Below are 22,433 nucleotides of genomic sequence, written 5' to 3'. Positions count from 1 at the left end.
CCAGTCAACAATGGTAAAGCCCAGTTGGCATTCGAACACGGCGAAGGCGGTGCTGAGATACCAGATCGACTGACTCTCCGACTTAGTGCGTAATTTCAGTTCTCCTACAGCGCAGAATTTTTCGACAACACCGTCTCTAAGAACTCTGAACATGAAATCCGGTGTGGTCGTCCCCTTATCCGTTGATTCGGAGCAATCAGACTTATCAGATATGCCTTTGGGTTGGGATTTGCGTGAAGATGTAGATGGGGCACGGCCATCTTTTGCGATTTTCGCTGCCTAAAAAAGACATCGCAACAAATCAGATATTGGATCCGTTTGATGTCTTGAATTAAGCTTACCTCTTTTCCTTTATAATGTTTAACAGCATCCAAATGGGACCAAGGTCGTCCCGCAAATGGTTGACGTGACAGGTCATAATTATCATACTTGAGACATCTCGGTATGCTTCTCGAACACACAAAAAAGGAAGAGCAGTAAAGAAAGTAAGCGTGGCTGGCTTCCAACTCAGTTTCGTAGAATTGGCCTTGAGCATCCATCCGCAGAGCGTCAAGTTCATCTCTTTCCCCTATTTTGGAGAGAGCATCGACGATCATCACATTCGGGACGAAGTGTGGTTGGTTGATGTCGAAGGGAACGAGTACAGCGCGGGCGTGTCCAGATTTCGTCGAAAAATAGAAAATGCGAAATGTGATTTGAAAAGTGCGAAACAGCTCTCAACATCTCCAAAAATGCGTTTTATATTGTTACTTTTGACAACTCCAACTGTCTCTTTGAGCTGATCGGAACACCTTCGACCATAATGGGGTCGCCTTTGAGTTGATCGGATCACTGCACGGAAAAGGGTCATCATGCTATCATCAAGCCAAGCCACGGCGCAACACCCCATCAACATCACTTTCAGCACTGCACGCATCTCCGACTCATCCACATCCGCTGACCTTTTCATAGATCACAGATATTTTGTCGCCTTAGCTTCTTGTCCATTCGACTTTCTGTACCATCCTTCTCTAACCAAGACGTTTCTCACCTCTTTGCTTGTTGCCCTCTTCTGACGACAGCGACGACAATATCCGCGATGATGATGGTAACGAAGAATTTAACAAGGAAACAAAAAGGAGTTTGAAACGTTGGGCATTGATCAATCCACTGATCATCACTGATGAGTGATGGATTGAATTGATTAATAGGGTCGGTGGCGCATCAGGATCAGCTGTCGCTCAGACCATTTCCGTTGCCCTTCCCATTTACAGAAGTGCATTTTGCACTTGCGCCACCTCGCATTTCACAGTTTCAAAATCGCATTTCGCATTTTCTATTTTTCGACGAAATTTGGACACGTCCGCGCGGTAGTCGTTGCGATATTATACGAGAGTACCATCATACGTAGTGTCCAAAAAAAGGCACTCGGTTCGCCCCAGTCGACAAGTGCCGCACTCATCTGGCCGGAGTAGTACGCTATCTGGGCGCCAACCGCAATCGTTCTTACTGAGTGCGCTGCTAAGTTTCAGCAGCTCAGGAGCGAATGGTGTAACCCCATTGACCGGGTCATATAGGTAAGTCCCGCAGGAATTGGATCGACAACAAACTGCAGTTGAGCGAAGATCAGTCTAACATCCAAACCATCGAAACCAAAAGCTATTATAAGATAATTATACTACCAATGCTGCTCCGCCTATGACCAAATGTCCTGTTTTCTATCAATTCTAAAGTCCATTTCCCTGTGCCTCCAGGTCTACAAGTCGAAGTTGATATACTCCTCCCAAAAAGCTTCTATGGCCGAATCTTTCTTATTCTCCAGTTGTGTTTCAGCCTGAGGGACGGATATTAGATGCTGTCGAGGCGCCAGGCTGAGAAAGAGATCCACCTGTTGACAGGACGTTGAGAACATCGAGCATTTCGTATTCCGCATCCTCAGCCCAGATAGAACAGTCAGGTTCTGGAACAGGAGAGGAGCCTTGTTGAACTGGTCTTTACTCAGCACCTTCGTACAAACAGACTCGGAGAGCAGTGTACTAGATAGTGATGAGAAAGACCAGAAAGTTACAAAAGAGAAAATTGATATATGGTATAGAGTCTGACCGGAAAAAAAATTCACGTAGACATCTATCTAATTAAGAAGCTAGTTAGCTACTACTACTACACTAGACTAAACGAACTCCGTCAAGAGGTACCTGGCGGGCAAGGTCGGCTTTAAAGGATCCACAGTACGAGTCGTCTCGTCTCGTTGTCCAAGCTTTTCCCCCATGGTCAAGGTCAATTTGATGAATTGATTCCTCTGCTTGCTGCCCAACTTGACACCGCGGCCGCTCTCTGCCCACTGGCAGCAGGATCCGTGGCTGATGCATCGTTCACCTACAGATATACTTCCCCGGACGGCAAATCCTCCGATAAGAAGTTTGCTGTCAAGAACAAGAGAGAGCACCTATCTGTGAGCGAACCTGGAATATACAGCTTAATGGGCATTGAAGGTCCTTGTGCGGGTGAAGTGATGGAGCCTAGCAAGTGTGAGGTGCAGATGGTGCCCTTACCTAGTATGGACATGAGCGTTGAGACTTTACACGAATGGTACATTTTTCTCCGATAATATGTAGGGTCTGAAGCTAATAACGTGCCATCAAGTGCGATGGATGTTGGTGCGACAGCCTCATTTGACTTTACAGGTTCCCCGCCTTTCAAGCTGGATTACACCGAACAGCGAAAGGGCGGACGAGCCAAGATTCTAAGTCAGATGTTTCAGTCACACTACGGATCCATCGTTCTCCGTCCTGAGCAGGAAGGTATCTACACCTATGTGGGTTCTTTATCTTCGGGTGCTATCTACGGAAAGCTAACGGATTGATAAAGACCTTTACGGCATTGAGCGATGGGAAGTACAAAAAGGTCGCCGTGGATAAAGAGCCGATTCAACAGACTGTGCATCCGTTGGCCAATGTTGAGATGGTTGGAAATTCCAGGAGAAGGACTCTCTACGCTTGCTCTGGGGATGTGGTTGACATTGACATTGATGCTAGGGTGAGTTGTCTGTCAATACGAACGTCTGAAAATCACTTATGGCGTGTAACAGGGCATCGCACCTCTTAAACTCACATACCTCACCTCCTACTCGCGGGTCAAGCGCCTTTCGAACTCGGATACCGTCACACGTCTGGTGGACGTACTTCCAGGCATGTCCTTAAGAGTGTTCAGGAGATTGGTATCCTTCATCTCTCTACAGAACCTGGATCTCATCTGTACGACTTTTTGTCTCTTGCCGATGGTATCCCAAGACGGATGTGTCCATCACTCTGGAGCATGAGGTGTTTGGCCGACCGTTTACGGGGTCCACAGTCATTGTCGTATCGTCCTGCTGTCCAAGCTTTTCTCCTCGCGTCAAGATGAATTGGATGAAATCGTCCCTCTGTTTCTTGCCGAGTTTGATGCCACGCCCAGTCTCCGGCCAACTGCAACAAAAATGGTGTTTGACACACCGTTGGCACTTGAATTGGTAAACGCTATCGCACTACAAGAAACATTCTCAGTCAGCGAATGGTGCAAAATGGACGAAAGGACTAAATACATACAGGCTTCCTAGCCTCGCGGCAACCGTGGCAAGAAATAGCCAGACGGACCTTGGGACCGGTAGAAAGGAGAAACTCATCTTTAATGGAACCTTTCTTGGCAAGGGTTTTGAAATGTGTCTTGGAAGGAGTTTTGCAGGCCTGAGGACTGCTAGACTTTTTCCTGGGCTTACTGGGCGTTTTGGGAGTCTTGGAAATGACTGGGCTGGAGGGAACGGTCAAGTGAGTCTGAGGAGCAGGGGTGGCGGGGACCACAGAAGGGACAGTGGCATCGGCCAGGGATATGTCTGAGGAAACAAAATAAGCATTGTGCATCAAAAAGGCTGAATGACTTACTGAAATCCCACCCGATAAACTCATCCATGTTCTCCTGGCAGACCAGTTCCTGAGGCTCATTGGTGTTGATATTACCGTCGTTGGCCGGTAGTTGGCAGTCAACTTGCTCGGAAACAATCTGTTCAACAGGAATAACGGATTGTGCATTCTGGAAAGAGGAGCAAATAAAGTTCCAGAGATATTCGCCTTGCAATCCTGAGGTTCAGTCAGTATCAAGCTGCAAAACAAGAAATACGCCTGGCTTACCAACAGACTGGCCAATTTGGAACAGTTGCTGGATGTCAACCTGACCAGCAGTGTTGATGTTGGTCTGGTTGACGAGGGGAGTAGCGAAGGCGTTCACGTTAGAGTCGGGAATGGCATTGGTATCCTGACCAAAATTGGAGCCTATACTTTTGTAAATATGCGACCACCAAACAGGGCGAGAGTATACTTACAAGTAGACTGAGTAGAAAGGATGTATGGCTGAGCGGCGACCTGACCAGCAGAGTCGACGTCGTTTTCATTGCCAAGCAAATTAATAGAGTAGGTGTTGAAACCAAAGCCATCACCGACCTGAGCATGTAGGCCAAGGTTGAACTCGGTCTGGGGCTCGGTGGCAAGAGCTTCGTTAGTGGAGGAGATGGACCAGGGCTGGATGTTGAACTCAGTGTCTGTGTGAAGACAGATGTCAGTGAGAAACGAAAGTGGAAGAAGGTGTTGACGAAAGAGAGATGACTCACTTTGAACCTGAGCAGGGACGAAGAAGACGTCGGAGGGAGCGGCCGTGCTATCCGGAGCTACGGTGACAGTGGAAAAGAAGAAGGAGCTAAGGTCTTCCGTGGAGTTAGACATTATGTGAGAATAATAGGTTAACTAGGGCTGTGAGAGCTGTAAGAGGTATAAGAAGGTCGAGAGCTGTGAAAAGCGTAAAGGTTGGGAATGGAAGAAGAGAGTCTGAAGAACAATTTTACAACCTGGGTGGGCGTTTCTTATACTGTTTCTGGGCAGCAGAGAGCAGTGGGCAGTCTTGTGACGGTCTGCAGCGTTAGTTGGGAGGCGATGCCAACAGTAGCTGGGAGTATGGCTTGGTGTGACTTTTACCATCAACTTCTCCCTGCGACGTTATCCGCCATCGCTCTCTATATCGTCAGCTATTCCTCCAAACTTCCTCATGATGGGTATCTACAGAATCCTCTCTTCCGTGGTTATCCGCCTGCGGTAGCATAAGCGTTTCATAATGCGTATTTTCAAAGATGCAAGACACTGAACAAGGAAGAGTTCGAAAGTGAAAAGGGTCGGTGTGATTTCTCACGCGCGAAGGCACCAAAGTAAGGCGCGTGACGAATGGCGAAGGCTGTCATTTTCCCAGGCTTTTGGCTTATCTAACTCCGTTTCCGTAGCCCAGACACCGCCGTGTGCGAGAATGGGGAAGCTGGGAATGATATAGCGTGTGTGCTGGAATCTTGATCAGGCAAGAAGGAGGGGGGCCTCGGCTATGGTGAGAAAGATGCCGATGGAGATGCTGCGGCGATGGTTGAGGATGCGCCTAGAGGCTGAGTCGAGCAATAGGCAATGATGCTGAGCGTAGAAAGTTAGTGTGACTTTTGACGATGACGATGCTGGGCAACAAGAGCCCGCCAATGGGGAGCGATGTTTGTCATTAGTGATAAAGATGATAAACTATGAAAACGGACCATTAGACAGTCGCATATGACTTAGGCAAAAATCATATTGTAGAGATCATCTGATGACCGAGAAGTCTGCATGACCGTTTCCCAATTCCTATCAAAGCAGTCAACCGGAGGTCGGGGGAAAGAAGTTGAATCGCTCCTGACTGGCATGACACACAGAGCGGGATATGGTACCAGTCCTGGCCGTTTTGAAGGAGGTAAAAAGGACATCTGAGTATACAAAGGGTTCCGCTATAGTGAAATCTGGGTAGACCAAATCATATCATTTTGATCACATAGCGGCGCAAACAAAGCCACTCACCTTGCCAACAGATATAGGACAAGGAAAGAGACTTTTATTGATGTCGCCCTCATGGCAGAAATCTTCGAGGATACGGGGCCTCCTTAACGTCACAAGTGCTCGAAAGCTCTGACTAATTCGCTCTTGCCCATATTGATCTTCCAATTGTCCTAACCTTCCTCAAGGTGGTGGTCACGCATGATAAGCAGATACTTTACGGCGCTGTCGTCCAAGACAAACACTAGTCTCGGGCTTTTCCGACGAAGTTGGGGAAGAGATAAAATTCTGGGGCAACATTGCGTAGGGAATCTGGGACGAACAATCGCATTTTAACGAAGCTGGAGCTTGATACCTGTTAGAGGGAAGAGACGGCGGCGCAAGATAAAGTTGGGAAATGATTGAGGAGCCAGAAGGAATTCTGATATGCGGTTTCGAATCTGGTTCTCATTAAGCCAGATATACTTGAAGTCGAACTGATAAGCAAATGGAGCCTGACAAGGCAAGAGATTGTTTACATTGCAGCACGTGCTCAATGCTGGCGTCCGTCGTAGCCTCTTTAACCACCAGTCACCACGCTTTGAAGGTGAGACAACTCACTTCTCGTGGTACCCTAGGCTCTTGCGCAGCTGCTTCGCGCAATTGATTAAAAACCAACAAGTCGTTGTCTTTATTCAAGGGCATCTAATGCTCTTCGTGAAGAATGTTTTCGTCGCCGACTCCTTAATACTGTCAAGCATTAATTGAATTGTGAACTCCTCGACTCCCTCAATAAAGACACCGTTTGACCTTGCTCCTGACCCGGCGCATCCTGTGCTTCTCTTATGAGGACGTTCCCCTGATTTTTACTTGCAAAGTGTATCAATTTCCGCTTTACAAGAACAAGCAAGGCGTACGAAGATCATTTATTACGGTGATGGTCTACATTCGCGGTCGCCCATATAATAATAGTGGTACATAGAAAATCGGCGACCGCCACCATGAGGACTTCTTGTCTCCGCGGATGTGAGAGAAGAAGTCCCACTTCACGTTTTAGAAATGACGACAGACTCTCGACTTTCACAACCTCCAGTGCTTTTAAAGAATGCCCCCAAAGTTAGGGACGCCCATACGGCATCCCTCTGCGCCATCAACCCCAATGGCCGCACCACGGCCAGCAACAGTTATAATCCCAGCACCACCACCCGTCATCCCGACAAACCTCCTCGAACCCTCCGAACAACGCCTCTTCGTTGCCGCAATTTTCGGTCTCATAGAAATAACCAAACTCTGGGACACCTTCCTTCCAATATTTATCACTGATCCCGATCCATCATGGTCGAGTTCATTGCGGATAAGCGGTGCAGAATCAGTCCTAGCGTGGACATTAGCAGAAGTTGGTATGATGTGGGCGGTCGGTATGCTGAGAATACCCTTGTTATCCCCCAGCTGGAAGCAGCTGGGGATCATTGGAGCACTGAGTCTGGGTGTGAACACAATTTGCTGGTTTTTGGTAGAACCCAGTAGGATGTTGGGTTATGTCAACATTGTTGGGACGGCAGCGTTAGGAGGGAACTGGTATTGGAATTGGTTCTATGCGCTCAGAAGATGGTATGAGCCACCTCATATCGAAGGTGTACATAAGATCCGTCTTCTTCCTTACAGGTAGGCTATCTCTTAAATAATGGATCAGATATTGACTAGTGTTCAGTACCGCAACTCTTAATCCGTTATCTCTCACATACTGTATACCGCCGGACGCCCCTCAGCCTTTATACATTCCTGTCATCTTCAACAATTCAATTCCCGAACAGGTTTCATATAAAATACGATCTCTCGATACGGGCCATACCACTGTTGAGAAAGTATACGGGAGTTCAATGAAGCGGTTGCCCACTCGTCCTCCGAGATTACGCATTACAGATGGAGACGATGATGAGGATGGAGAGCTCGAGCTAGAGCCCGAGATCGACCCTCTTTCGGCACTTGTCCTTCAGTCCGGTGGAAGAGTTGTTGGTCACCCCAAGGATATTGACCCCTCTACTCTTCCTTCTGTCAAACCACACGATTCTATGTCTCTCGTCCCTCGCAATCTCGCTCCATCAGAAAACATCCTCTTCCTTACTGTTAACAAACCTAGCGTCATCACTCTTTCAAATGTCATGGACAAGAAGGGTGATAAATTTCACATCACTCCCAGGCGTGAAGCCGTCATCATTGAGTGCCCCACTGGTGGTAAATTTGTTGAAGAGCACAGGGGCAAAGTAGTCCACAAACCCGAGAAACCCAAGTCTGCTGAGCTTCGATGTGTAGGAGATGAAGAGATGGTGTACTTTCAAGCTCGTGGTGTTTCCCCTCTCAGGGTTGGATGGGAAAAGAAAAGCAAAGACAAGTCTGAGAATGGGTTTATTGAAGGTATCGATGACGAGGTCGCACCTATTGATGATCTTGCGCTTGTCAGACGGGATCGCGTATCGAAGACTCACACTGTTCCTCTTCGAGTCACGCACAACGTCCCGGGAACACATACTTTATCCCTTACAACCGTTCATGATTCCTTGCACAACACCTACACGCCATCCGGTTACGCTACTCGACAGATCTACAATGTCATCCCTCGGCCTTCTATCAAGTTTAACTGTCAGGCACCATACCAACTCCTCCAAAACCAAACTATCTCCCTCCCTCTCGAGGTCCTTGTCAGCAGTCAACAGCTTGAAGAGCCAATTGAGCTCACCTACAGGTATACTTCCCCGGACGGCAAATCCTCCGATAAGAAGTTTGCTGTCAAGAACAAGAGAGAGCACCTATCTGTGAGCGAACCTGGAATATACAGCTTAATGGGCATTGAAGGTCCTTGTGCGGGTGAAGTGATGGAGCCTAGCAAGTGTGAGGTGCAAATGGTGCCCTTACCTAGTATGGACATGAGCGTCGAGACTTTACACGAATGGTATATTTTTCTCCGATAATATGTAGGGTCTGAAGCTAATAACGTGCCATCAAGTGCGATGGATGTTGGTGCGACAGCCTCATTTGACTTTACAGGTTCCCCGCCTTTCAAGCTGGATTACACCGAACAGCGAAAGGGCGGACGAGCCAAGATTCTAAGTCAGATGTTTCAGTCACACTACGGATCCATCGTTCTCCGTCCTGAGCAGGAAGGTATCTACACCTATGTGGGTTCTTTATCTTCGGGTGCTGTCTACGGAAAGCTAACGGATTGATAAAGACCTTTACGGCATTGAGCGATGGGAAGTACAAAAAGGTCGCCGTGGATAAAGAGCCGATTCAGCAGACTGTGCATCCGTTGGCCAATGTTGAGATTGTTGGAAATTCCAGGAGAAGGACTCTCTACTCTTGCTCTGGGGATGTGGTTGACATTGACATTGATGCTAGGGTGAGTTGTTTGTCAATACGAACGTCTGAAAATTACTTATGGCGTGTAACAGGGCATCGCACCTCTTAAACTCACATACCTCACCTCCTACTCAACCCACTCATCCAATACCACCCTTCCCCTTTCCCTTGGCCGATCGCGCCTGTCTGTCCCCGTTCCATCTACACTCTCATCCACTTCTGGTGCTTCGGGTAAACTTAATATCGCCCTCTTGGCTATCGAGGATGGTAATGGTTGTATTCGCAAGTTGACGAACCCCGGCGTTGAGGTGGATATAAAGAGGGAGAAGCCAACGGGTAGGATGGCAAAGACAGGAAAGGCCGTGGTGACTCAGGGAGAGATCGTGAAAGTACCTCTGAGGTTGACTGGGGAGGCGCCATGGGATGTGACTTACTCGAGTGATGGAAAGGAGTTTACTCTCAAAGTGAGGGACCCGAATAGCGAATTGAGCTTGAAGGATAAGGGAGTTTATCGACTTGTCAAGGTATATTGTGGTCTTGAAAATATGTAGAGTTATAACTGACAGACTTTCGATAGGTCAAGGACTCTCATTGCCCTGGCACTGTTTTGTCTGGAGACTCTTCTTTCGAGATAGACTTCAAGCCACACCCTGTGGTCAGTCTTCAAGCATCCGGCCTGATTTCCCACGTCGTTACTGGTTCCGGGAATGTGTACCAGCACAGAGGTCTTTGTGCCGGGCAAGAAGATCAAGCCGCCCTCAAGTTCGCGGGTCAAGCGCCTTTCGAGCTCGGATACCGTCACACGTCTGGTGGACGTACTTCCAGGCATGTCCTCAAGAGTGCTCAGGAGATTGGTATCCTTCATCTCTCTACAGAACCTGGATCTCATCGGTACGACTTTTTGTCTCTTGCCGATGGCAACTATCCCAAGACGGATGTGTCCATCACTCTGGAGCATGAGGTGTTTGGCCGACCTAGTGCAAGCTTTGTGAAGCATAGTAGTCGAGCGCTCTGTCTCGACTCTACTCTTGAAACGGATGCAAAGATCTTACTCAAGGGTCAGGGCCCCTGGATCCTTAGCCTATCTGTGCGTAAACCCGCTTCCACCTCCATCACCACGCACAGTGTCACCACTGCCAATCCCGAATGGACAGTTTCTCTCCCACAAGTTCTGGAGGACATTGGGAGATATGAAGTGACAATTATCAAGGTGGAAGATGTGAGTGGCTGTGAGTGGGTATCGGGGGAAACGGATGAATTGAGAAGTGTGGTGGAGGTTGTGGAAAGTGCGAGGATCGTGCCGGTGGATGAGAAGGAAGATTTGTGTGTGGGTGATAGTTTGGATTTCTTGTTACAGGGTAAAGCGCCCTGGACTATTGAGTTAGTGTTTGTGCTTCTTTTTGATACGTTTATGCTAATCGCTGGGTGTAGATATGCGTGGAAAGGCAAGGATCACAAGGTCACCAGTTCGGCGTCCAGGTTCTCGAGATTTGCAGAGAAGGCAGGCAAATTTGAGGTCAAATCTGTTGCACTTAGGGGTGATCGAGTGAGCATTCCACAAAGATGATCAGATGTGTGATTGGAGGCTGATGTAGGTGATATTCAGTGCAAGCGCCAGGTTGAAGGGATGGTACGAACCGTTCACGCGTTGCCTTCTGCAAGAATTACCTCAGGTGAAAATGATTTGAGAGAAGGTGAGTGTGTATTTCTTGATACATTTCGTCAATCGTTCGAGCTAATTGTGTTATCAGGCGACGAGCCCGCTGTGTTCCGTGTGCACTTTACGGGTACTGCACCTTTCTCCTTTACGTATACCCGCAGTGAACAGATTGGTTCAAAGCACAAGGTTGTCGAAACTCAAGTGCGTTGTATTCACTATATTTGAAATGTGCTTTACGCTGATAGCTTTCGTATTTTTTGCAGACTATAACGGATATCATGGACAGTAATTATGCGATTTCCAGCTCATTGCCTGGTGATTATGCGGTCACATCCGTTTCCGACAAGTTCTGCAGATACCCGCCGTTATCGAGGAGCAAGGAGTAGATTAAAGAAGCGCAAAGTTCTTTCATTGATGGCGGAACGAAGTCCACATGCATTGCATTAATATTGTTCTTGTAATCGGATACAACAGGAAGATAAAATGGACACTGTAATGTTGCTCTATGTTGATGCCGCAATGAGATCTTTGAACATCGTAATGGAAATAGAGAGAAGCTGAGGGTATTCGACTTCGGTCACCGAGGGTGTTTGGAGAGCAATCTCTTTAAATAACTCTTTGATAAGGTCTTCTAATGGCTTGAGCATTGCTTCAAAGGCTGCTCAGCGTTTTTATATCAAAAAGTTCAAGTCGAATATGACACTTACCTTCCCCTTCTGTATCTTCAACCCCTTTCCTTTCTTGACATTGCGCCCATAATCTACTTAAAATGTTCAGTACCTGCCCTCTCCATCTAGATAACCTCTCCGTAGACCTTATTGTACGCATGAGATGCAATAATGCGGTGAGGTTAGAATTATAATGTGGAATGACGGGCGGCGTAGGCGGGTACTGGATTGGATCGAGAAGATGGGGAATGATACTCTGGCATTGAACGTCAGTATGGAAAGAAAAAAGGAGAAGGAATCTAATTACCTTGAGCCAACGTACAATACCAGGTCCGAGGAGATCGCACATGATTATCAACTCTTTTGCTAGACCCACCGATACTTTACCCTCAATGCCAGATGGTGCATACACCCAGCCTTGGACAAAATGTTTTTCCATGATCTCTCCGTATAGTTCAGTCCGTTTTTGATCAGGAAGATTGGTATGCTCAATGAGATGGAGGGTTATGGGTAACACCTTGTACACTGGTGGGTTAGGATGGAGGGAGAGGGTGTGAATGAGTGATTTGAGCAGGAGCGCATCAAGTCCCATGCGGCGCAAGACGGCTGAGTCAAGCTTGAACACCCAGCTTTCCAGCACAGCCGCTCCAGTTTCCCTCCAAGAGGGCTCGTAATCATCCATCATAACCAATGTAGGAGGAAGTACCAGGCCAAGGTTCTTCTCCACCTCGCCTGGGGTCAGTCTGGAGGCACACCAACGGAGGATGTTGTGTGCGCCCCAGCCAGCAGCTGATTTGAAGGGTTGGATCTCATGCATATCCATGTTGGCATCTTTACCTCCAGTTGGAGTTTTGAGGGGTCTCGAAGCAGAGGAAAGGGAGGGGTGGGGTGCAAAGTACGGGCGAAGAGTGGGGAGGAGGTTCAATGGGAGAGAAGAGGGTAGATGAGGCGAGATGTCTGCAAAGATTAGTGACGCCTTATCATTATTTTCCAGACTTACCATTTATACTGTTGCACATCTCTGTGGATGACCAGGAGTCGATACCATGTAGTCTTATGATATTTCCAAGTATTCTGATCTGGTTATCGGTCGATACTTCGTCCCAGCCCCAATCCGTTTCGATTTCTTTGATTTTTGGCGCCATTTCTTTGACAATTTGCAGAGATTTAATTTTATAAGGCTTCAGCCCAAGTTCTTAAAGGTATTTTAGCTGCTGCACAGAACAATTAGAATACATGACTCACCATCCACTTGCTTCATGAAGCCTGACACAAGGGTATCAGGCAGCGCAAGATCTTTCGAGAGCTTGACAAGGCCCTGCAGGAGCTCTTCCAGGGAGCTCCCAATGTATCCTGAGCCTCCAGCGTCGGGGTCTATCTCCTCTACTATCGCCATTTGCGGTCCTAGTTAGCGTTTATAGAAGTATAGATAACTTGACAAAGGAAATGGAGGCATCACCGTTACTGTTTTGACTTGCAGTTTTCCCACGGTCGCTCTGACGGGCCATCCACGTAACGAGATCTGCCAGGCTATTCTCTCTTTCCAAACCAAAACTCCATACTTTTTCTCGCCAAACACATATCATTCGCCCTCAGGGCGTCTATCTACACCTCATTTACGGATAATCCGGAAATATTCCGTTGCAACGATACTGCAATGTCAACTAGACGTTCCTCCGCTGGTCCGGTACACTACCCATCCGCCCCCGGCTTCCCTCTACCTCAGTCCCCATCATCATCCTTTCTTTCCAACCATGTACCATCATATTCCATCCCACCGCCATCTATCCCTGAGTTTGATAAGCATCTATCTAGTAAGAGCTCGTACACTCCGAGTATTGCTCCGAGCGTCGCTGGCACTTCCACAGGGACTGTGTTAGGACGTGCCAGCGGACCGGGACGAAAGCGCAAACAGAAAGAGACAAACGAGAAAAGCGCGGATAGCAAAGAAGACTGGGCCGATATTGAACCAGACGAGGTGTTTAGACGGTTGCCGGTGCGCGAGGTGAAACGAGTGGAAGCGAAGATGAGGAGCGAAGCGCTCAATAAACAGTCAGAACTTCGAGCGATGGTTGGGTAAGTTCTTGCATGATTTGCTTATACGGAAGCTAACATCTTCATCAGAGCACGATACCGAGACCTCTTGACATCTGCTACTCAAATCACCTCCCTTCGATCTTCTTCCCTCCGTCTTTCAGAAAACCTCAAACAAATAGTTCAGTCATGCCAGAACCCGGAACCTGCTGCTGAAAACGACGCAGAGAATGCCTCAATTCAAAGCCAAGGTGAAGAATTCGTTCAAATGCTTCCTGTGGCATCCCACATGAAGCTATTACTTGACGCTCCCGAAGCGCTATACGCCTATCTCTCTCATGGGTCTTACCTCAACTCAGCATTCCTGTGGCTTATCGCACGTGTAGTCAAGGAAGGCCTTGCGAACATGCCTGAAGATGCCAGCCGGCTGTATCTTCCCCTGATGCAGAAACAATGGGAAAACATTGCACCCCTCAGGAACCAGATCTCACAACGAGCTTCGTCGTCTTTGCGGGTATGGGAAAAGGCAGAGCCTCGAACGACGTGCGAGGCACTATTGTCTGTTATCCTTCTCGATAACCTGCCATTATCTGAGGCTCTCACACTTCTTCTTTCTCAACGAAGCAAAGCCCTTCGAGAGATCCTTCACCATCCTTCGTCTCCCCAAACGTCAAACAAAACACGCCCCAGAGCAGGCTCTCGTGCGCAACCGCCTACTGCCATCCGAGAAAGCATCACTCGTACCCTTCTTGATGCTTTACGCTGTATGCTTGAGACAGCTTCCGCTGCCCGTCTTATCTTTGATAAGCGCAAAGATACAGAGGGCAACGGGAAGGCAAATGAGAATGGTGAGAGCATGCTCGATGAGATGATCCGTCTTGTTCAGAAGGGCGAAGCTATCCCAACTGCCACCACCACCACATCTCATCCTATGCCTCATAGACGTAACTCTGGTTCTAGCGCCGCTGCCAACACAAGTCAACGCCGCGCCTCTCGACTCGTCTCCATCTCACTCCCCATGCCCCCTGCTACCTCTACTTCCGCACTCTCTCGGCCACCTGTATCGACACCTGAGATTTTATCTCACCTCCCAGCCTCTCAAATCCTCCTTAGACATTTGCCAACCGAGATCACAGGCTTTACCCCCTTTATCACCCCCTCTGCGCCACCACACCTGTCTGAAACGCTAAGGACTTGGCAGGCCGAATGCGTGGGAGTTTTGAAAGATGCCTTGCCTAGCTGGCTGGAAGATCTGAAGAGTGTATCAGACATATGGCATGTGAGAGGATCCCTTATTGACCTCCTGGAGAAGCAAAAGCAGACGCAGACGGCAACCTCCGGAGAAAAGGAGAGGATAATTCAGGACGAGCTGGAGGAAGAATGGAGTCGCCGGATCAAGGCTATTTGGGATGAGAAGCTTTCGAATGTAGTCAACGATGTCGACCGTCTTGTAAAAGAGGGGGTGGAAAAGGTGTACAGACAGGACGACGAGGAACACCCTGAAGGATTATTGTTCACCGATCTTGCTTTACCATTCGAGAACACCTCATTCACTCTTTCATCCGCGTCCTTATTATCGGATCCACCTCTATCCACCAGCACAGCCACAAATTTAAACAAAACCGATCCCTTCGTGACCTTCCGTGCTACCATCCAGAAACGTATAGCCCGTCGAACATCGGTCCTGGACGAAACCCTCTCTTCCCTCGAAGCGAGTGCGAAGAGCATACAACATGATAATGTCGCGCACCCCTCCCCTGCCTCTTCTCCCTCTGCTGGGAAGGGTCTCCCGGAAGAACTTTACAAAGCTTATGGAGAAAAGGTCAAAGGAACGCTGGATGAGTTGGTGAAGAAGCTGGATAAGATGCTTGGTAGTGTTGAAGAGATGATTTCGGCGGCTGCAGCTGAGGATGGGGAAGGAAATCAAGGGAAACTGAGGGAAAAGGAGGTGGAAGGAGAGGTGTATGTAGGACGGGTGGCGTTGCATCTTGCGAAGAGGAGCATGTTTTTACAAGACCTCTCCGGAGTGGATCTTCAAGGTGAGTAATTTTTCCCCTCGATTCTTTTTACTCATTTCTCATCACTCTTTTTTTTCTTACATGCAGACACTACCACCTACAAGGGCGAGAACATTGTATCCGCTCTACTTCAGGTTCATACCAAATCTACAAAAAAATGGAAGACAGCCGCCATTCGTGAAGCGCTCAGGAAGCTTGATCCATTGTTCAGCGAGTATAGAGGTCCGCAGGAGATTAGGGCTAATTGGCAAGGTACGTTTTTCCCATTCTATCGCCTCTGGCTGTCACTGAACAAAAGGTATGGTTTCGCTAGGGGCATATCCAACAACTCCGTCTGGGGAAATCATGGTCGCACTTCAATCACTTTGTGACGCTTCGAAAGCACTTGGTATCCCACCCCCTTCTCTTCCTGCATCCTACGCGCCCATGTCTGGTAAAAGTGAAGAAGAGAAATGGAAAGGGGATGTGGTAGACGATTTGGTAAAGGGTTTTGTACAAGAGGTGAGGGAGTTGAAGGGATGGGAGAGGATGTTGATTTGGGAGGGAGAGGGAGAAAAGAATGAGCCGATGGAGGTGGAGGAAGGAAAGCCGGAAGAAAAAGAGGGAAAGACGGAGGATAAGGGAGAGAAAACGGAGGAGGAGCAAGAAGAGAGAAAAGAAGAGGAAGAGAGCACGGGAAAAGGGGGAAAGGAGGAGAAAGAAGACTCACAATCTCGAACCCCCAGACCATTTACCCAACCTTCTCAAGGCCCCGAATCCCTCCTCCAATCCGTCCTCGACCTGTCCTTCCTCAACCTCATTGCCAACCAACCCGATCACACTTCGAACCTCGTTTCCAGAATCCCTGTCGAACATGCAGAGTTCAAAGAAAGACTCCAAGTAATTCTCGAAGAATCTTTGAAGAGAGTGCAGCTCCTCATCTATCCCATTGTCTCGCACCTTCCCGTTTCCGTTATTTCCTCCTCTTCCCCAGAACCATCAACAGCAAGATCGGGGGCTGGGGTGGGATATCATCGTAATAGCTACGACAATAATCGTATTCTCTTGCGGTTCGGCCCGCCCGACAGTAATAAGCCTGGGACAACAGCAGAGTTTAAAAGCCCGTTGGTGGTTGCTAAGCCTGGCAAGAGGATGGGATTATTGAGTGTCGATGATTAGTAATATCTACAGATGACATGTTCCTCGTGCCGATTGTTTTTAGCTCTCGGTGTTTTTGGTGTTTTTTTTTTGGCACTTTTGCATGAATTACATTGCATATTTTACTGTTTTAAGTGTCTTGAAACTGAACTGCTCCGTTATATTCTCCTTCATCAGACCGTCATTCGAGATTACCGCATAGGGCATTAGGCTTCCCTTGTCTGATTAACAATGCCTTTTCTTTTTGTTCTCCAAAGTAATGAAGGGGCCACCTGAAAATGAAATCACCATGGCTAAGGTTGCTGCCCTGAGAGTGCGCTGAATAGTTAAGTATGATTCAGAAAGGAACTGAGCGTACAGCCGTGAAGACTGGTGCATACGAAGACTTCTTTCTGGTCTGTTCAGCTAAGATTAGTGAAAATTGTTCCTGCGAAACCTACGAAACGATATATTCTGCTTTAAACCTCTTCGATTAGCCCATTTCAGATGATGGTATAGCATGTCTATTAAAGATCTACGGGGTATAATATGCAGGGTATATCTTGTAATGATTGATGTTGTAATACAAATAATCTATATGACGTTCTTGATGGCAACGGTGCTGATAACTGCTGTCCGTTTCTTTTCGACCATATCCGCCGTCTTGAGAGCATTCAGCTCATTGAGTTTGTATATCTACAATCATCTCATCAATTTTCGCCTTCAACATCACTTAACAGCGAGACTCACCTTATCCACCCTCGCCCAATCAGTCCCCTCACTAATTCCTTCCCACCCGATCAACTCCCCCTCTACAACATTCTTCATCGCCTCATACACTTCCTCCACCCTATCTCCTCGTTTCCCAAACTTTACCACAGCCAGGTTGGTAGTAATGTCAGATACACCGTGTCGCCGAATAGAGTCAGTAATGTTATTGTTTGGCGAGAGAAGGAGGAGCAGTTCGGAGTGGAGGTTGTGTGACCGTGTCTTGGGTTGTCGAGTTTCGGAGGAAGATGAAAGAGAAAGAGAAGAAACATCCGGATCGGCGATGTCAGAGAGGGGAGGAGGATCGGTAGGAGCAGGACCAGTAGAAGGAAAGGCATAGAGGAGTGTTGAGAGGATAGCGATTAAGAGATGTTCTTTCGAGACCAACTAATACCAAAGAGTTGCGTCAGCTTTAACCGGGTCAAAAGGATAAGGGAGAGACGGACCAAGTTAGCCTCTACAAACCCAAAGTCAACCTCTTCCCTTGCCTTGTCGCCCTCTGGGCCGGTCATTTGGGACGCTTCGATGAGCCGTTTTCTGATCTGAGGCGCGTTGGTGACATTCTTGAAAAGCGCAATGTGGATATTGCTGTACTCTGGTGGAAATGCGGGGTAAGCATATGTCTCCATTGTGAAGATGGTGTCCGAAGCCTTGAGAGTCTTCTGGTGAATAAAAGAGTCACTGAGACTGCTCTCGTCGTTCACTGGTGAAACGACGAAATGGAATAATCCCGAGCCAACGTTCCATAAAATTGAATTACGTAATGCTACACCGCACTATGACTGTGCCTGCGCCCTTCTTTATTTTGCACATCAAAAGTCAAAAGGAGCGGATCTCGACTCTTCACACTGATAAAGCGATGCTTCATCCCGTGATCACCCTTGATTCCAGCAAGCCGCAGCGGCTGTTTTTACTTTCCCCAATTCCAGACTGTCCTATTCTCATTTCAGATTCCAAATTTAGTTCCTTGAGCCCCCATTTTGCCCTCTACTACTAAACTCCGGGTAGCCATGCGACAAAGGATGCCTTTGGAACAAGCTGCGAATACTCCGACAACCGGCAGACCTCACAGCGCAGTTCCAGCCTCGAGCCACAACGCTGCAATTTTCAGCCGTCGATATTACCAGCTTTCATCTGCTAGATGCCTTCGCAATTTGCTCAGACTGACCACCTTTTACTGACCGCTGTCGTTCTCTACTCACTCCTCTACTGACCATAATCCGCACTTTCTATGCCCTCCCCGGTGGTCCCCATGGGACCCTTCAAGCACGGCATGGCATGGGTCGCCTACCGCTTCACCTCTACGGTCTTGGAGTGAGTCTCGTCCTTCATCAGGTAGGGCTTTTGCTGACGGACGGACTGTCAGCGATATCTGGCCGGGTGTATTCTTCTTCACGGGCGTCGCAACCAGTGAATCTGGATTGCCAAAGATATTATGTATATAATCAAGTACTGATGTGCCTGTCCAGTGGTGGTCTGTGTGAGCGAGTTCACAAGCGTCAATCTGGGCATTAACTCTGTCATGTTGACAGTACTCGGTACTATCGTGTGAGTCTGCTACCTCATGAGACTTCCAACGTTCTTTTCCTTTGGGCAGTGACGGCACATTTTGACCAAGAGTAGGTCCTTAGTGGTCTCGTTCAAGACAAACAACTCGTATTCCCGATGGTGGGATGGTGAGTGCGAAGTAGCCTCACATTTACTGTATTCTCAATCCGAAACAGGTCGTAATAGCTGGGCCAATCTGACGACCATTTGTCGTCAACTTGCCATGCTCATCTGGATCCATGTAAATCGCCGCTTCCGTGCTTCCTCCTGCATTTTGTATCTAATTCACTTGGCATTAGGTCCCAAACACCCTCCCACCTAAAGAGGAACAACCGACGCCAACCCAGCCGGACTCCCAACCTTTAAAGGATCCCCCGCCCACTCCCACTGCTACCGCCAAAAGCGACTCTTTCCGATCCGTCACCACTTCCCCTACTCCTGTCCCAGGCCCTACGCAGAAACCCTCTGCTGCCACCTTTCATACCGCGGCTACCGACCCCTCTCCATCCCGCTCAGATTATTCCCTTATCAGTAGCATCGAGACTGATTTGACAGGGTATGATATGGGAGATGGATGGAAAGCTGCAAAGGGAGAAGAGGATGAGAGGATGAAGAAACTGGCAGAAGAGGTGAAAGAGAGGCAGAACCCACAAGTGAGGGCAGAGTTGCATGGTTTGATCGAGAAGAAGAGTTATGTCGGTTTGGTGAGTTTCTTTATATTGACCATCCATTGATTACACTTGACAATCTGATCCCTTCAGGTGCAAGCGTTTGCGGTATCTATGAAGCACGCCCTCCGAGGCGAGACAGGTCCATTTTACTCGGATCTCTACTCTCTCATCGCCTTCTTACCCAAATACAACCCCGCGTCTTATCCGCCAATCACCCGCGACCATCTTTTGGCATTATGGCATAACGGACTCCCAAGGCAAAAAGCTAGTCGGGCAACAGATGACATCGCTGTACCTCTTACTGTCCCCGTCGCATTTACTCAAGACGCTCTGAATCAGCCCAACCTGCCAAATCCATTCTTCCTTGATGAGGAAGAAAAAAGCGGTGGTGAAGAAAAGTTGTGGGGCCCGAGCCACGAAGATTTTACGGTACAGGCGATCAAGTCTGCAAGTGCCTTCGTGAAGACGGATGATCCTGAAGTCTTTGTGGTTACTTCGAAACGTGAAGGACGAAAGTCGATCCAGCAGAGGAGGAGTATCCGAGTTTCTAGGGATATCCTTCCAACGTCTTTGCATCAAGGCCAACATCAAAACCAAAGGGACAATTCTTCCGATGAACAAGTCACCCTGGAAACAGTCGAACTCATGCCTCCTCGTCACCCACCGCCTCCTAAAGTATGGGATTTTTTCCCGCCGCTCAGGATATTCAAAGTCGTGTACGATCTGTTTCGATGGAGGAAGAAACAGGGGCAAGGGCAGACGGAGAGGACAAGGGGTGGAAAGCGAAGGAGGATGGGTACGACGATGGAGATTCCTCAGGAAATTTTGTAAGTGTTTGTACTTTATCCGTCACCTATAGTTTGGAAGACCAGAACCGAAGACCTAGACAGTAGCTAGAGTTGACGATGGTTGAAGGATGTACCTCTCCTCCTACCTCGCCGATCTCAACCGTCGAGCCATCATCTCCCCAACTACATCCACAGCCATCACGACCACTATCCTCGAACTACAAAGGGCCATCTCCGACCTAGAAAAAATCGCGACCACTCCCATCCCATCCGCGTACACCTTTCACCTCCACCTCACCGTCTACTTTTACCTCTTCTTCATCCCTTTTCAGGTTTACACTTACATCGGATGGGTGGCAATTCCCGCGACAGCGGTGGCTAGTGTGATTTATCTGGGATTTTTGGAGATTGGGATGCAGATTGAGATGCCGTTTTATTATGATCAGAGTGATCTTGATTTAGATGAGTTTGTGTTGAGAATCTCGCATCAGATTGCTCAACTGACTGCTGTAAGTCTTAACCGCCTCTTCCCTCCGCTACATGTGATCGGTTTGAAAAAGAAAAGTCCTGGCACGTTAATGATTCCGGATGATCTTAGTTCCCAACGCAAATACTTTCCTCCCACGTCATCCTCTCCCACCTCAACCAGCCGTTCCTTCCCACCCTACGTACTTCAGCGCCCGAACTCCTCGGGGTGGACGAACGTTCACACCACCCTACCACCAAGGGATTTGCTAATGCTTTCTCAACTTACGATTGCCCCGCTCCTTCCCTGTCATCCTCCGCCTCGGTCAAGGAGAAGGAGGCAGAAAAGGTAGAGACCACGAGAGCAATGATGAAATCGATGCGGGATATCGAACTCATACTGAACGCAAATTGGAGGGATGTGACGACTGATGCGAAGAGTACGATTGGGAAACCGAGGGATCAGTTGGAGAACCGGACGGGTTTGGAGGTTGCTGTACTCAAGCTTTAGCGGTTAGCTGATCTTTCGATGACGAAGCATCTTTCAGCTTTGAACTCCTACACAGACAGCGTGCTGATATCGGCACATCAGTGTTTGACGGACGGCCGACGCGATGCTCTTTTATCAATGCTTTATCATTTTTTGTCCTTTATTAGGTTTTAGATGCTGCGTCTATCTAGATGTCTCAGTGGTCTCAGTGTTCCTTTTGATATGAATCCAATGTACTTTTTCTTGTGGCGAGACGGTCCGGTAGCAGGTACAACAAAGTCGCTCGTCTCCTTTTTGTCTCGCCTGCTTCGCGGGTCAGGTAGAGCTGCCGTGGTGAAACAGGTGTTGACTGTAAAACTCACAGTCCTTGGGAAGCTTTTGGCACCTTTCTAAATTAAGTGCTGAAGAGTCAAGCCTTGGAACGGCTACATTGGACACTGTGCTTGGAAAACGTATACGAGCTTTTTGTGAGGCTTGGGTTCTCGGTCAACCCCGAGGATGGCCAACCAAACCTTTTGACAGTTATCTACACGATTTTTAATGACCAAAATTGCCTCATAAGAAGAAATGTTAGCAACGATTGAAGAAGTAGTATGCGTGTGAAGGAAGGAACGTCCATCGATGATGCCTTTAAACACGACCAAAACGCGTTTTGGTACTTACGTAAAATGTGAATTTTGGGTTTTGGTCGGACCAAAACGTGAAATTGAAAGTAGCTTATATGGTAAAACGGACAAAATGGAGTCAATGATATTATTGAGGCGGGGTTTTAGATGATGATGAGGGCGTAGGGAGAGAAGGGTTTAAATAATAAATTTTGGTTACATCACGGTGAGATGGATATTAGGAGGTGAAACGAACAACATCAATGACGGCGGGGATGGGAATTTTGGCCATAAAAACCCATGCAGAGCCGTAAAATGATTTAAACCCTGAATTGGTATATTTCGGGACACCAATGCTGGTTTGGAGAATTGATAACTGAAATTTTTGACCTCCACCCACCACCATTTACGTTTTGATTG

General features: G+C 48.0%; 7 protein-coding genes across 7 annotated transcripts; 4 read left to right on the top strand and 3 right to left on the bottom strand.

Moving 5' to 3' along the window:
- Positions 1–2,458: 2,458 nt before the first annotated feature.
- Positions 2,459–3,298, top strand: CNBC0500 (hypothetical protein; the record flags this gene model as incomplete). Its single annotated transcript, XM_771463.1, has 4 exons — positions 2,459–2,568; positions 2,623–2,794; positions 2,848–3,015; positions 3,068–3,298. The coding sequence occupies 4 exons, from the start codon at positions 2,459–2,461 to the stop codon at positions 3,296–3,298; spliced, it is 681 nt and encodes a 226-aa protein (XP_776556.1).
- A 253-nt stretch (positions 3,299–3,551) lies between these two features.
- On the bottom strand, positions 3,552–4,730 carry CNBC0490 (hypothetical protein; the record flags this gene model as incomplete). Its single annotated transcript, XM_771462.1, has 5 exons — positions 3,552–3,847; positions 3,897–4,091; positions 4,143–4,283; positions 4,334–4,549; positions 4,619–4,730. 5 exons carry the CDS (start codon positions 4,728–4,730, stop codon positions 3,552–3,554), a joined length of 960 nt encoding a protein of 319 aa, XP_776555.1.
- Positions 4,731–6,984: 2,254 nt separating this feature from the next.
- CNBC0480 (hypothetical protein) lies at positions 6,985–11,228 on the top strand (the record flags this gene model as incomplete). Its single annotated transcript, XM_771461.1, has 11 exons — positions 6,985–7,243; positions 7,343–7,490; positions 7,537–8,775; positions 8,830–9,001; positions 9,055–9,222; positions 9,275–9,706; positions 9,760–10,562; positions 10,614–10,728; positions 10,789–10,876; positions 10,934–11,043; positions 11,106–11,228. The coding sequence occupies 11 exons, from the start codon at positions 6,985–6,987 to the stop codon at positions 11,226–11,228; spliced, it is 3,657 nt and encodes a 1,218-aa protein (XP_776554.1).
- A 117-nt stretch (positions 11,229–11,345) lies between these two features.
- CNBC0470 (hypothetical protein) lies at positions 11,346–12,906 on the bottom strand (the record flags this gene model as incomplete). The annotated part of the gene is made up of 5 exons (XM_771460.1): positions 11,346–11,491; positions 11,550–11,766; positions 11,818–12,467; positions 12,511–12,705; positions 12,756–12,906. 5 exons carry the CDS (start codon positions 12,904–12,906, stop codon positions 11,346–11,348), a joined length of 1,359 nt encoding a protein of 452 aa, XP_776553.1.
- Positions 12,907–13,167: 261 nt separating this feature from the next.
- Positions 13,168–16,720, top strand: CNBC0460 (hypothetical protein; the record flags this gene model as incomplete). Its single annotated transcript, XM_771459.1, has 4 exons — positions 13,168–13,586; positions 13,635–15,583; positions 15,650–15,814; positions 15,945–16,720. The coding sequence occupies 4 exons, from the start codon at positions 13,168–13,170 to the stop codon at positions 16,718–16,720; spliced, it is 3,309 nt and encodes a 1,102-aa protein (XP_776552.1).
- A 552-nt stretch (positions 16,721–17,272) lies between these two features.
- CNBC0450 (hypothetical protein) lies at positions 17,273–18,075 on the bottom strand (the record flags this gene model as incomplete). The annotated part of the gene is made up of 3 exons (XM_771458.1): positions 17,273–17,374; positions 17,429–17,833; positions 17,893–18,075. 3 exons carry the CDS (start codon positions 18,073–18,075, stop codon positions 17,273–17,275), a joined length of 690 nt encoding a protein of 229 aa, XP_776551.1.
- Positions 18,076–19,217: 1,142 nt separating this feature from the next.
- Positions 19,218–21,429, top strand: CNBC0440 (hypothetical protein; the record flags this gene model as incomplete). Its single annotated transcript, XM_771457.1, has 5 exons — positions 19,218–19,235; positions 19,294–19,698; positions 19,756–20,492; positions 20,581–20,962; positions 21,052–21,429. 5 exons carry the CDS (start codon positions 19,218–19,220, stop codon positions 21,427–21,429), a joined length of 1,920 nt encoding a protein of 639 aa, XP_776550.1.
- Between the last annotated feature and the right edge of the window lie 1,004 nt (positions 21,430–22,433).

Source organism: Cryptococcus neoformans, chromosome 3, assembly GCF_000149385.1.
Source record: "Cryptococcus neoformans var. neoformans B-3501A chromosome 3, whole genome shotgun sequence".
Taxonomy (NCBI): domain Eukaryota; kingdom Fungi; phylum Basidiomycota; class Tremellomycetes; order Tremellales; family Cryptococcaceae; genus Cryptococcus; species Cryptococcus deneoformans.
The sequence above is the reverse complement of the archived record's forward strand: the minus strand, read 5'-3'. Positions and strand labels throughout refer to the sequence as shown.